At 42.4% G+C, this 15569-nt stretch overlaps 1 protein-coding gene across 22 annotated transcripts in view; it reads left to right on the top strand.

Moving 5' to 3' along the window:
• Positions 1–15569, top strand: part of DOCK9 (dedicator of cytokinesis 9) — a 336209-nt gene that overhangs the window by 126738 nt on the left and 193902 nt on the right. For all 22 annotated transcript variants that reach the window (XR_012159418.1, XM_073348476.1, XM_073348510.1 and 19 more), the window contains 2 exons: positions 3798–3893; positions 9279–9413. Coding sequence is in view for 21 of the 22 variants with exons in the window: in XM_073348476.1 (XP_073204577.1) it covers positions 3798–3893; positions 9279–9413 (231 nt within the window). In the remaining variant the exon portion in view is untranslated. The remainder of the gene's footprint in view (positions 1–3797; positions 3894–9278; positions 9414–15569) is intronic.

Genomic DNA, 15569 nt, shown 5'->3' with positions numbered 1-15569 from the left:
AAATACCACAACTCAAATACTGCAGTGTAATAAAATTTTGAATGGCAATCGCTCTAGAAGATGTCTGTTTATACATAAATGCCTCTGCAAACAATAATAATAGGAAAAGAAATCCAGAAAAAATGATTTCATTGGACACTTAAAAAAAGTGCCAAACAATACACAACTTCATGGATAAAACTGACCAAATAGAGCAAAAGGTTTTTCTTCTTTTGGACTGTAAGATAGGTGTTTTTGTGGGTAAAAAAAGTTCCTTTGTAAAATGATTTTTAGACACACAGCATGTAGAAAACAAAGTTATTAAGTTTGCAGATAATGGAAAAAATTAATGAAGAGCAAATAAGGAACAGTGATATCAAATTGAAAAGAAATGCACATGTACTAATAAAAGGATTTGGATAATTCAAGCTATTGGGTCAGCAGATAGCAAATGCTGTTTGATGTAGGTGAATTTTAAAATCAGCCTGAGAGTGAGGAATGAAGCTAGGGTGTAGGTGATTGTTTGAACAATAATCTGTTCAGAAGTAGGGTTTGGATCTTATTGTGGAAAAATCATTGAAAACATAAACCTAGCATGCAACAACAATGCGAACGGGGAAATGAGCCTATAATCTGTAGGAAACAGGAAGCGAATTTTCAATGCAAAAGCACTGTGCTGTTGGCCAGGGACTGTGCCTTCCTTTGAATTAACAGATGGAGCAGTATAAAAGTGCATTAGCTTTTCACCTCGGGAGACTTGAGTTCAAACTTCCTTATTTTCAAGTGGTGGAATAGGTGAACACACACTAATTCAGTTTCTACCACAAAAACATTACACAGTTCAGCAGAATTGGCAAACTCAGGTCAACAGAGGCCTGGAACTAGAAAAACAAAGTTGTGTTAAGTCAGAATTTAGGCCTGGTCTGCACTGAAAAGTTAGGTCAACCCAGCTATGTTGCTGAGGGTGTGAAAAATCCACACCCCTGAGTGCCATAGTTAAACTGACCTAACCCCTGGTGTAGACAGTGCTAGGTTGATGGAAAAATTCTGAATCTCGGGGAGGTGGATTACCTCTGCTGATGGGAGAATCCCTCCGGCTGGCATAGGTAGTATCTACCCTGAAGTGCTACAGCAGGGGTTCTCAAACTGGGAGTCAGGACTTCTCCGGGGGTCGTGAGGTTATTACATGGGGGGTCGTGAGCTGTCAGCCTCCACTCCAAACCCTGCTTTGCCTCCAGCATTTATAATGTGTTAAATATTTTAAAGTGTTTTTAATTTAGAAGGGGGAGTCACACTCAGAGGCTTGCTACATGAAAGGGGTCAACAGTACAAAAGTTTGAGAACCACTGTGCTACAATGATGCAGCTACACTGCTGTATCCTTTCAAATGTAGGCAAGCCCTTAGATACCCCTTCTCTTTTAATTTGTGCCAGAGAAAAGAGGGAGCTTGTAGTTGGAAACAGTGTTCCTCAGATGACTTACTGAGGTATTTATAACATACTAGTGCTGAGATACCAGAGTACTTTTCAAAGCAGTGGGCAGGGATTTGCGAGATTTTGAGTCGGGCTAGTGAATGTTAACATTTGATGGTAGGTCTCCTATGGCCCAACAGGCTAGGGGTGACTGGGACTAGGGGCCTGACCAGGAGCAAGCAAGCTCCTTAGTGAGACAAGGAAAGAATTGAGGCCTACTCAGAAATAATAGTAGTCCTGTGGGGGACTGCTGGACTGCCACCACCCTAAAACCATGTTGACTGGCATTTATGAATATATAGATTTAAGATTTAATTGTGCAGCCCTCTGCACATTTTTCTGGCTCCTAGCACACATGTATAGGGTGCTGCTAGCCAGAATGAATATGCACATTAATGGAGCTTTTAAAAGAATTGTTGTTCTTCTGTTTTAGTCTGTGGTACTAAACAATGTTAATTTGAAACAGTCCCCTGTAGATATACAAACTTCCATCCCATGCCCACTTGATAACTGGTTTGTTACTTCTTGATATCCACATGTGTTAGAGACTATTTCCCTCCTCTCTGTGCTTCTCTAGAGGGCTGAAACTACCCCTTCTAGTCCTCATTCATTCATTCTTTTGTCCTAACAGAATGGTTACCTCAGCTTGACATGTGGTGCTACGCTTGAAGACCACTCAAGCTTCAGCTAGTAGTGACTTATTTAACAGTGCTTCTTGTATGGGGCTTGTTACATTTGTGCTCCTTAGAATGTTCTGTTTTAAAATTAATTTTTGGGTGCAATTAAAGGTTTGGTTTTAAACCCAAAAGCCCTTGATAGCTTGGGTTCTGTTTATCTGAAGTACCTCATCTCTCATGTTACACCGGGACAATTGACATAATCTGGGACACTCAAGTTTGCAGTCTCTAAAGCTTTGTATATCTGAAGAATTTGCTAGGCATTCTCACATACATCCTCCCTGGTTTGGGCTACTGTGAAAACAAATCAGGCTCATGCTCCTGTGGCTCCACAGGCTTCAAGTCTTCTTCTGGTATTCGTTTAAGTCCTGGGCATAATCTTCCAAGCAATTAATGGATCAAGACCTATTTACATTTACAACTGTATTTTCATCAATGAATCCTTAAATCCTATGCTCCTCTGTCCTGGACTTTGATATGCATTGTTCCAAAGTGTGTGAAACCTGGGGACAAATCGTTCTTGGTGGAGGGGATCCACCTATGACATGAATTTCCAGAGGAAGTAAATGAGTCCGTGGTTTGACCATATTTAGGAAATGCTGCAAAACCTTCTTCCTCTTTGACAAAAACCTTTCCACCATAACAAGAATGACATTCACAACACTGACATACACTCCCTCCTCCCAAAACAACAACAAAATTGGACCTGAAACTAAAATTAAAAAAAAATCCCTACCCAAGCAGACTTTCTATATAGGGGTGGGCAAACTTTTTGTCCCAAGGGCCACATCTGGGTGGGGAAATTGCATGCAGGGCTGGGACAGGGGGTTGGGGTGCAGGAGGGGACTCAGAGCAAGGAGTTGGGGCAGAGGAGGGGTGTGGGGTACATGAGGGGGCTCAGGGAAGGGGGTTGGGGTGCAGGAGGGGGCTCAGGCCAGGGGTGCGGAGAGGGGTGTGGAGTCCGGGAGGGGGTGCAGAGTGCAGCAGGGGGTTGGGGTGAGGGGTGCAGGAGGGGTTTGGGCTTCGGCCCAGTGCCGCTTACCTGGACTGGCCCCCGGGGTGGCAGCGGCACACACCGGGGCCAGGCCGCACCACTGCTGAAAGTGGCTGGCACCAATTCCAGGGGGGGAGGGGTAGAGGGCTCCATGCACTGCCCTTGCCTATGGGTACCTCCCCTGAATCTCTCATTGGCTGCGGTTTCCCGTTCCTGGTCAATGGGAGGTGTGGGGGGCAGTGCCTGGAGGCGAGGGCAGCGGACGGAGCTGCAGGGATGTGGTGCCAGCCACTTCTGGGAGCAGCGTCAGGCCGCAGCGCCACAGGGTGGCAATCCCACAGACCGGATCCAAAGCCTGAGAGGCCAGATCTGGCCCACAGGCTGTAGTTTGCCCACCCTTGTTCTATACCCTGAAAATGGAAAACAGAGGATTCATGAAATGCAGTGAGGACTTAACTGTTGCTAACGGATTTTATGTGAAAGGTGCTTAGATACAATGGTAATGAGCAACAGTATAAAATCCTAAAATAGAGTTTTGAAGATTGTTATGATAATTCGACTACCTAATTGTAAGTTCAATTGTAAAAAGTATATGAAAGTTCATAAAATGTTACAATAATCTATCACAACAATTGTTGATGGAAAGCAGTTTCAGTTTGTGCAATTTTGTTTTAGGATGCAGCATCTCTAGGATCTCAGAAGGGTGGGATAACCAAACAAGGATGGCTGTACAAAGGCAATATGAATAGTGCAATCAGTGTAACTATGAGGGTAAGTTTACTGTGCCACACTAAAAGATGACTGTTTATAGATATTTAATATTTCAGTGTGATTCTTCTCTGAAAAGTAGATATGTATACTTTGCTTTTGTTAAAAAGAACATAGGGTTAAGAAGGAGAAGCTTCTGCTTACCTTATAGTAGCAAAATATAAAATTAAACAGAGAAGACTCCTGAAGACACACACTCTCAGACCAGGTCTCTTAAGAAAGTAGGTGTTGTTTTTACAGTCACTTTCAGATTAGAACTGTACTGAAAGGTGTAATTGTGATCAGAAAAGTGACCACGTAATATGGAACCTTCTTATTCTGATCACCTCCCTTTTGTATGTTGAGTCTGTTTTGCTTGCTTTATTTTTAACATTAGATAATTTCTAATTGCTTTTATTAGGACCACAGTACCGCCATACAGATATATGGAGAGTTAACTAAGATCTGGTTATAAAATCTTACTGGCGTAATTGAGAGAAATGGATAATCAACTTGACTTTCTGATCCCATGCAGGACTGGCAGCTAACATAATTTGTGAAACATTTCATTTATACAAAATTTGCGCATTTTACAGTTCCATTGAGAGAAACATAGAATCATAGAATATCAGGGTTGGAAGGGACCCCAGAAGGTCATCTAGTCCAACGCCCTGCTCAAAGCAGGACCAATTCCCAGTTAAATCATCCCAGCCAGGGCTTTGTCAAGCCTGACCTTAAAAACCTCTAAGGAAGGAGATTCTACCACCTCCCTAGGTAACGCATTCCAGTGTTTCACCACCCTCTTAGTGAAAAAGTTTTTCCTAATATCCAATCTAAACCTCCCCCACTGCAACTTGAGACCATTACTCCTCGTTCTGTCATCTGCTACCATTGAGAACAGTCTAGAGCCATCCTCTTTGGAACCCCCTTTCAGGTAGTTGAAAGCAGCTATCAAATCCCCCCTCATTCTTCTCTTCTGCAGGCTAAACAATCCCAGCTCCCTCAGCCTCTCCTCATAACTCATGTGTTCCAGTCCCCTAATCATTTTTGTTGCCCTTCGCTGGACTCTCTCCAATTTATCCACATCCTTCTTGAAGTGTGGGGCCCAAAACTGGACACAGTACTCCAGATGAGGCCTCACCAATGTCGAATAGAGGGGAACGATCACGTCCCTCGATCTGCTCGCTATGCCCCTACTTATACATCCCAAAATGCCATTGGCCTTCTTGGCAACAAGGGCACACTGCTGACTCATATCCAGCTTCTCGTCCACTGTCACCCCTAGGTCCTTTTCCGCAGAACTGCTGCCTAGCCATTCGGTCCCTAGTCTGTAGCTGTGCATTGGGTTCTTCCGTCCTAAGTGCAGGACCCTGCACTTATCCTTATTGAACCTCATCAGATGCCTTTTGGCCCAATCTTCCAATTGGTCTAGGTCCTTCTGTATCCTATCCCTCCCCTCCAGCGTATCTACCACTCCTCCCAGTTTAGTATCATCCGCAAATTTGCTGAGAGTGCAATCCACACCATCCTCCAGATCATTTATGAAGATATTGAATAAAACCGGCCCCAGGACCGACCCTTGGGGCACTCCACTTGATACCGGCTGCCAACTAGACATGGAGCCATTGATCACTACCCGTTGAGCCCGACAATCTAGCCAGCTTTCTACCCACCTTATAGTGCATTCATCCAGCCCATACTTCCTTAACTTGCTGACAAGAATACTATGGGAGACCGTGTCAAAAGCTTTGCTAAAGTCAAGAAACCATACATCCACTGCTTTCCCTTCATCCACAGAACCAGTAATCTCATCATAAAAGGCGATTAGATTAGTCAGGCATGACCTTCCCTTGGTGAATCCATGCTGGCTGTTCCTGATCACTTTCCTCTCATGCAAGTGCTTCAGGATTGATTCTTTGAGGACCTGCTCCATGATTTTTCCAGGGACTGAGGTGAGGCTGACTGGCCTGTAGTTCCCAGGATCCTCCTTCTTCCCTTTTTTAAAGATTGGCACTACATTAGCCTTTTTCCAGTCATCCGGGACTTCCCCGGTTCGCCACGAGTTTTCAAAGATAATGGCCAGTGGCTCTACAATCACAGCCGCCAATTCCTTCAGCACTCTTGGATGCAACTCGTCCGGCCCCATGGACTTGTGCACGTCCAGCTTTTCTAAATAGTCCCTAACCGCCTCTATCTCCACAGAGGGCTGGCCATCTCTTCCGCATTTTGTGATGCCCAGCGCAGCAGTCTGGGAGCTGACCTTGTTAGTGAAAACAGAGGCAAAAAAAGCATTGAGTACATTAGCTTTTTCCACATCCTCTGTCACTAGGTTGCCTCTCTCATTCAGTAAGGGGCCCACACATTCCTTGGCTTTCTTCTTGTTGCCAACATACCTGAAGAAACCCTTCTTGTTACTCTTGACATCTCTGGCTAGCTGCAGCTCCAGGTGCGATTTGGCCCTCCTGATAACATTCCTACATGCCCGAGCAATATTTTTATACTCTTCCCTGGTCATATGTCCAACCTTCCACTTCTTGTAAGCTTCTTTTTTATGTTTAAGATCCGCTAGGATTTCACCATTAAGCCAAGCTGGTCGCCTGCCATATTTACTATTCTTTCGACTCATCGGGATGGTTTGTCCCTGTAACCTCAACAGGGATTCCTTGAAATACAGCCAGCTCTCCTGGACTCCTTTCCCCTTCAAGTTAGTCCCCCAGGGGATCCTGGCCATCCGTTCCCTGAGGGAGTCGAAGTCTGCTTTCCTGAAGTCCAGGGTCCGTATCCTGCTGCTTACCTTTCTTCCCTGCGTCAGGATCCTGAACTCAACCAACTCATGGTCACTGCCTCCCAGATTCCCATCCACTTTTGCTTCCCCCACTAATTCTACCCGGTTTGTGAGCAGCAGGTCAAGAAAAGCGCCCCCCCTAGTTGGCTCCTCTAGCACTTGCGCCAGGAAATTGTCCCCTACGCTTTCCAAAAACTTCCTGGATTGTCTATGCACCGCTGTATTGCTCTCCCAGCAGATATCAGGAAAATTAAAGTCACCCATGAGAATCAGGGCATGCGATCTAGTAGCTTCCGTGAGCTGCCGGAAGAAAGCCTCATCCACCTCATCCCCCTGGTCCGGTGGTCTATAGCAGACTCCCACCACTACATCACTCTTGTTGCACACACTTCTAAACTTAATCCAGAGACACTCAGGTTTTTCTGCAGTTTCGTACCGGAGCTCTGAGCAGTCATACTGCTCCCTTACATACAGTGCTACTCCCCCACCTTTTCTGCCCTGCCTGTCCTTCCTGAACAGTTTATAACCATCCATGACAGTACTCCAGTCATGTGAGTTATCCCACCAAGTCTCTGTTATTCCGATCACGTCATAGTTCCTTGACATCACCAGGACCTCCAGTTCTCCCTGCTTGTTTCCAAGGCTTTGTGCATTTGTATATAAGCACTTGAGATAACCTGTTGATCGCCCCTCATTGCCAGTATGAGGCAGGAGCCCTCCCCTCACAGACATTCCTGCCTGTGCTTCCTCCTGGTATCCCGCTTTCCCACTTACCTCAGGGCTTTGGTCTCCTTCCCCCGGTGAACCTAGTTTAAAGCCCTCCTCACTAGGTTAGCCAGCCTGCTGGCAAAGATGCTCTTCCCTCTCTTCGTAAGATGGAGCCCGTCTCTGCCCAGCACTCCTCCTTCATGGAACACCATCCCATGGTCAAAGAAACCAAAGCCTTCTCTCCGACACCACCTGCGTAGCCATTCGTTGACTTCCACGATTCGACGCTCCCTACCTAGGCCTTTTCCTTCCACGGGGAGGATGGACGAGAACACCACTTGCGCCTCCAACTCCTTTATCCTTCTTCCTAGAGCCACATAGTCCGCAGTGATCCGCTCAAGGTCATTCTTGGCAGTATCATTGGTGCCCACGTGGAACTCTATGATGCACTTTCTATAGTAACTTCAGAGTATAACCTTAAAATCCATTGCCATTCATATTATTATTTGTATAATGTATGTTTTATACATGTTTAGTTTTTAAGTGGTGGGGCTGACTTTAAACTTACAGCCAATATCATGATATGATTCATAAATTGCTCACTCCCATCCCTGTTTTATCAGTATAATGAAACTTTCCCCGTTGGAAAATTAAATGGATGTAATTTTATTTGTGTGTGTGTGTGTATTAGGTTAAACAGAAAAAAGTTCTGTTTTTAAGCTGTGTGCACTGATGGCGTATTACATTATTAAAGCAAGTACAATAACTCCCCACTTATGTCCTCCCAGTTAACATTGTTTCGCTATTAGGACGCTGACCTATTAGAGAACATACTCCTTTAAAGTCCTGCAATGTTCCCATATAACAGGGGTCAGCAACCTTCGGCATGCAGCCCATCAGGGTAATCCCCTGGGGGCTGCAAGACTTTTTGTTTACGTTGACTGTCAGCTCCCAGTGGCCGCAGTTCACTGTTCCCAGCCAATGGGAGCTGTGGGCAGCAGCGGCCAGCATGTCCCTGCGGGCCCCCCCCCCCACTTCCCGCAGCTTCCATTGGCGGGGAATGGTGAACTACGGCCAGTGGGAGCTGGGGGAGGGGCTGTGCCTGCGGACAGTCAACATAAACAAAATGTGTCGCGGCCCGCCAGCGGATTATCCTGATGGGCTGTGTGCCAAAGGTTGCTGACCCCTGCCTTACAATGTTCTTTAGCTCCAGCTCCTCCGCCCGCCTGGTGCTCCTGGCAGGGACTGGGTCAGGACGTGGGGGCTTGTCCTGCTCTGCCCATGAAGTGTTCCAGCCGAGGAGTGGATTGGGGGCTCAAGGGCTTGCCCTATTCTGCCCGGTGCTCCTGCCAGGGAGCGGGATAGGGGTGTGGGGCTTGCCCCATTCCGCCCGCCCAGGGCTTCTGCGTTGGGGCGCAGGAGCTTTCCCCATTCTACCTGTCCGGGGCTCCTGTCAGGGAGGGTGGTGGTGGTGTGGGGGCGTGCCCTGTTCCGTCTGCCTGGGGCTCCTGCTGGGGAGCAGGCAGTGACCCTGCTTCCCAGTTGGCATTCCGGGTGGGTGGAATGGAGCAAGCCCCCACTTTGCTCCCCCACTATACCCCTGCCTCAACCAAGCTTCATAATCATTATTGGTGAGTACAGTATTACATTGTTTGTTTAAAATTATTTAAAACTTATACTGTATATGTATATATAATGTCTTTTGTCTGGTGAAAAAAATTTCCCTGGAACCTAGCCACCCCACCTATTTACATTAATTCTTATGGGGAAATTGGATTTGCTTAACATCGTTTTGCTTAAAGTTGTATTTTTCTAGAACATAGCTAGGATGTTAAGTGAGGGAGTTACTGTATGGATTTTGAAATATGGAATTAATAGTACTGCTGTTAACAATGCTTTTTTTTTTTTTAAACTAGTCATTTAAGAGAAGATTTTTCCACTTAATCCAACTTGGTGATGGATCATATAATCTCAATTTCTACAAAGATGAGAAAATATCTAAAGAGCCAAAAGGATCAATATTTTTGGATTCTTGTATGGGGGTGGTTCAGGTAAATATAATTGTACTGGCTGTTTTTTATATATTGTGCGTGTAGATGATGAATTTATTAGACCAGAATTTTTCAAAATCTACATAATTATCGTGGGATATAATTAAACACATACTGCATGCTTTTTAAATAGTCACATAAACAGGCAGGTGCGCTACATGTTAGGAAGAAAAGTAGTTGGATTTTGTAGGTTGTGTTTTAAATTTCAAAGTGGTTGTTTCTGAAAATGGACAAAGTCACTGATTTATGTTGTGTGTTTATAAGAAACACATGGAGGCAAGTAGCAAGACAAATAAATGAAGAAAGCATGATGAATTAATGAAAGCATAAAATTAAGTTCTGTTACATTTTGTGTAGTTACATGGGCTGTAAAATATTTTGCATAGCTTCTTGTGTGGGATTTTAGTTGTGGGAGTGGCATCATATTCACAGCCACCCTTCCAGATGTTTTCACTTGACCTTTTTACTTTTTAAAAATAAATGTTTGAAGCAAAAGATACAACTCTTTGGCCCAAAAGTTTTGCTCGTAGCAAGAGCCAGAGGATTGGTTTCATGGAGTTGTGTTATATGTTTATAGTACAGTATGTATCTGTTTTGTTAGAGCAGACCTGGAGACAACTGGGTTTTTCGGCTCTTAGCATTAATTCCTGAATCTGGACATAGTAACCTTTGTGGAAAGAATACATCTATAAATTATTTTGTATATGTATTTCTTTTCTTCCTTGCATAAACTTGTGTAGAGGCTTAAAAAGTTCCACCCAAAATTATTTTCTAAATAGCACAAAAATATTTGAATAAATCGATAATGTAAACTTGGCTGTAAAAGCCTTGTATTTGTAACACAATTACTTATGCATCAAGTTGATAAGATGATGTGATTTTACCGATATTATCTTGGTTTAGAAAGTTAGTCCTGGCTAAACCCACTGAAACTGTAGTTTGGTTCAAATTTAAATAGAACACAGAAAAGAGCAATAAAAGGGCATCGTGACCAGAAGTCTGTCTGCCATGTACCTCTTATTCACTCTTTCCCTGCCCTTCCCTATATCTTTGTCACCCCTGACTGAGATGATGTTAAATGCTAGCTCAGTTGTGCCAGTGCTGGGCCTGAAGCACATACTGTCCCCATAAACAAGAAGTCCCTTTCGCTGATTCTCCTTATGGTACTGTGATATAGATGACGGGGTGCAGTCTAGAATATTCCATCATTCATAGCATGGTGGAGCACTAAGACTCGGTAGGAAGCAGCTGGCGGGGACGAGGCACATGGGTCCACTAGGAACAGATGGGCTTGAATTTTTCACTATGAATGTATGTTGTGCAGAGGGAAGTGGCAAAGAGCAGACACAATATAGGGAAGGAAAGGTTGCCCACCAAGTGACAGTATTGTCAGTCAGTCCTCCCTCTCAACCAAACTCTGTCATTCCTCACTCTTTGGCTCCAGTGACTTAAACTGAAATCTGAGTGCATTGTCCTGCCCCCCCAGTTAGTTTTTTTTTTTTTTTTTTAAATCTCAGCATCCTAATCTTCAAATTCCAAAGGACAGAAATAGCTCATAAATATGAGAGCAGAGTTTTTCTTCCTGCTTTAGTCAAGTTTGTTAGTATTTACCATTATAAAGTTTTTGACCATTAGAAACCAACATAAAATCAAACTAAGCTGAAATTTGACCTGCAGCAAATTATTCTCCTCTGCCTCTTCTCCCGCCTGAACTTTTCCAACAAAAGTCCTCACTGTGTGTTTTGTGAATGACTGAGGAGCCTCTACTTTTGCCCATTCTAAAGTATCTTCCCTTGAAATCCTGTCCCAGGGTCTCATCTCTGTAGTTCAGGAGCCTTGTGGATAGGAGTTCCTTGTGGAGTGCTTACGCACTTTTGTCCAGAGGGTACTCTCATATTCTTACTGCCTTTATGTCCCCATTTCCCTGTTGCACCTAAGGTTGTGAGCCTGTACTCTTTTTATAAGTTATACTAGCATAAGGGGGGAAAAAACTTTTATAGACACTAAAAATCATAAACTCAGTAAAGACACTGGATTTTATGGCTCATTGTAATGGTCTGCAACCCATTAGTCCACCTTTAATCTATGACTGCAGAGATGTTAACAGCCCACTTCACTTTGAGTGGTCTCTTGCAACATGTGTTAACCCCGTATATTTAACAGTGTGTTCCACCTTGTATTTAGCTGTGACACTCTGAATACTTTTCCCGGACCTGAAGAAGAGCCCTGTGTAAGCTTGAAAGCTTGTCTCTTTCACCAACAGAAGTTGGTCCAATAAAAGATATTACCTCATCCACCTTGTCTCACAAACAAAAGACTTAGTTAAGGTTGCTCTCAGCAATAAACTAAATAATAAATTAGGAAATACAAAGTTAAGGATTAAAAATATGCAAAGATGAGCACTCTGAAGTTAGGAAATGCCAGAATGAACGTTGCCCATGCAACCTTAATTTTCCACCTTGTGTGTATGCATTCTGATATAGTTTTTAATTACACGCAGAAGTGATTATCTATGAAAAGTTTGGTGTAAGTGATTTGCCCAGCATCACATAAGAACTCGATAGCAGAAGCTGGGATAAAATCCAAGTCTCCAGAGCAGCATTTAACTGCCCTAACCATGAGGCTGTCCTTTCTCTTTCTGCAGTCTCCTGCCTCATTCACTACAAACCTTCCAGCTTCTGCAGCAAAAAAGGCCAGGGGTCCTACAGACAACATACTCCTTCACTCCAAAGTTCCAATTGATCCTCAGAGTAGATCCATCCTGTATGCTGAATGAACCAGGGGTCTTGTGTGTATTTAAAAAAAGATAATGTATTTAAAAATTACCATAATGCATACTCACAAGGCGGCTGAATTAAAGTTGCATGGCAACATTCATTCTGGCATTTCTTAACAAGTGTTTCTTGTAACCTTTTAATTTCCTGATTTTTATGGTTTAGTTTATTAATAAAAGCAAATTTAATTAATGTTAAACAACATTTATTTGTGAATGTTCTTAGTTTTTAAATTGAAAATATTTTCTATATGTACTGTTTAATAAGGCACTTGCAAATTTTTTGTCTTCAGTGTATGTTTTATCGTCACGGTCTTTGTGATGCTCCTTATTTTACCACTATGTCATGCTGACCAATGTTTTGAAAGTAAACTATATTCATAAACAAAATATGATTTTTACTGCAAATTCTAAATAATACTTATTTTAAATTATGTAACAAGACTGAATAGGGACTCACTTTTATAATTTCCTGGTTTTTTAATGTAAATATTAAAGATATAGCCCCCAGTTTGTAAGAAGCATATAAATAATATATATGAAAAGGAGCTGTAATTTTATCTTATTTTCATGTAACCCTTTTTGAGGAAAGTAGCAAACAATCACCCTTTTAAAAGAAATCATGTAATTTACTACAGTACAAACTAAAGGAGTACAGTGGGAGGTTCTGAAAACACAATGTGCTTTTATGTCAGTTCTACTGTGACCTTTCTTTGTAATAATGTTAGTGTCGTCTGATGTAAATCAGTTATCACAGTCAGCTGTTGCCATGACAACCTGGGCCCTAGTGACACTTCCCAGAATGCCAGTGAACTGGAGTGAGTGCGTGACTGATAATCTGTGACGTCTCAGTATTGCCGCTCAGGAAGCAGCAGAAGACAGTAATTGTGCATAGTGTGTGTGTGGGAGGGAGGCAAAATCAGGCTTTTCTGGTGTTCCAGTTTCCCCAAATTTCCTGAAAACAGCCTTCAGACAAAACACACATGGAGACAATGACATAAATAATAATTAGTGGCTGAAATTTGGAAATTCCCCATGGCATGTTTACAAAAAAGGGTCCTGTAAGAAGGTGAAACAGAGGTACAGACTCTGTAAAATAGAAAATTCTGACACAACTTTAACTATTGTCTTGCTACTGGGAGTAAAATATATATTCATCAGTTTAAGATTTGCACTTTTGACTCATACAACCTCATAATCAATTAAATTGCACAAGCCATTCATCCATGTTAATTTGTCTTGGCACTTTGGATTTAAAGACCACTAATTTCTGCTCCAAACGATCAGTAAAATATCAAAAACATGAAATCTCTCATCAAAACTCACTTTTGCTGAGAAGCCAGGAAGAAATCAACCAATTAATAATAGCTCAGTTAAAAAGCAGTTTTGGCAGCTGGAGGAAAAAAACCTTTCGTATTATTTTGGACCATGAGGTTGTGCACAGTGACCCTGTGTAGATGCACGGTTTTATTACCATTAATCTTGTCCTATCTCCCTTGTTGCCCACAATAATTTGCTGTATGCACTTCTTGTATTTTAGTATTTGTATTGCAGTATTGTCTAGAGGCCCAATTGGGGAACATGGCCTCAGTTCAAAAGGAACTGTATGCTCATATACTGAAAAGACAGTCCATAACTCAAAGAACATATCTATTAAGGCCCCAAATCCTGCAAAGATGCCTTTGTATGTTTAACTTAATGCACTGTGAGTAGTCCCATTGAAATTAATAGGAATACTCAGCGTGTAAAGTTAAACACATGCCCGAGTCTTTGTAGTATAGGGGCACAAAGTACTTGTTTCAAATCAGATATTCTTTGTAGCAAGGACTGGATCCTTCTGTGTGTTTGTACAGTGCTTTCCACAGTGGACCCCCAATCCTGAATATGGCCTTTGGGGTGCAACCAAAACACAAATTTTAAAAATGTTGAGTTGCACACCCAACAAACTTAAAATAATCAAAACCAAGTTTGCTTTATTTATGAAGTTTGTAAGGAGCACATTTCAACTGCTTTAACCTTATGTTGAATTAATGAGAAAAACCTTGGTGAGCCCATGCTGCAATGTTTTTTCAATTTACTGTATAAAAATGTTGTGAATAGAGATGAAATATTCCTTTAGTACATATATAACGTTGATCAGTGAATTGTGCAGTAAATGGACTGTAGGCCCATATAATATATGCAGTTTAACCACTTAAATAAACATACAAATAATCTAACCCAAATGAGTCAGTTGTTTTTAGTCTCTTAGGTTAATGCCCTGCAAACTAAGGCCCAGGTCATTCCCTCTGATTAAAAACCACTGAGAGGAGTCTGAAATCATTACAAAGATCCCCTCTGAGTGCCTCCCAAATTGTTTCACTCTGTCTCTTCCCCTCCTCTCCCAGTGCTTGGCACAAAACAGACCAAAAGAACACATCCAGAAATGTGGCATATTCTAGGGCATCTTGCAGGAGGGAAGGGGTCATCTGTAGGGAGGCGCTGTGTATTTGTACTGGCTCTGAACCCCAGCATCCTTCCCCCATCCTTGGTAAAGAGGGAAGAAAAAGCTACTTATATATTTTTATTCTCCTTCACTCATATCCTGGTGACCTGCAAAGCTCAGGATAGGATAGGATTTGGCCATAAACTGTGGTCATTGTCGAGAAAGTGACTTTTTAAAAAATGGTAGCATGTTAGTCAACAAGAGCTGCTGCCTCCGTTTATCTGGGGTTGTATCTATTTACTTTCATAACAGAAATGAAGTTTTTACTGTTAACTTTTTAGAGCTAGCACAGCTATGAGAAAGTTAAGTGAATTTTGTTGTGGCTGATATATTAACATAACTGTTAATTAAGCAGATTCTGCCATCAGTCACACTTGTGCTGCATCTCTGAAGACCGTACAATTGGGTAGATGTAACTGAAGGCACTTGAGATTTTGGATTGCAAAATCTTAATTACTGACAGTAAGGTACGACAAGAAAAGACCAGAACTTAATTTCTAGGTACCACACTGATTTGAGCTTGTAAAATAGAAGTAATAAAGGTCTGGATCTTGAAGTTCTGAAGGTACAATTACATTTGGGGTCACTATGCCTCAGTAGGTCACTGCTAAGACTACCAAATTCAGGACAGACACCTGAGAAATCGGTCAGACTCATCACAAACTGGTGGTTACTCTATTATTAGATTATAACCAAGCCAGTAACAAAAAGGGAACTTGTCTCACCACACTGGTTAACAAGAAGCCAAAAATGTAGTCTCCTTAGGCATTCTAACTCTTGGCTCACCACTCAGACACTAGACTTTATGATGAGTGGTTACTGAAAACCAATTTTGTCAAATATAGGGTCCTTATAATCCCATAAACCAATTCCAACAAATATAGGGTCCTTCTAATCC

The sequence above is a fragment of the Lepidochelys kempii genome, chromosome 1 (genome assembly GCF_965140265.1).
Source record: "Lepidochelys kempii isolate rLepKem1 chromosome 1, rLepKem1.hap2, whole genome shotgun sequence".
NCBI lineage: Eukaryota > Metazoa > Chordata > Testudines > Cheloniidae > Lepidochelys > Lepidochelys kempii.
This window is presented reverse-complemented; position numbering and strand designations above follow the sequence as displayed.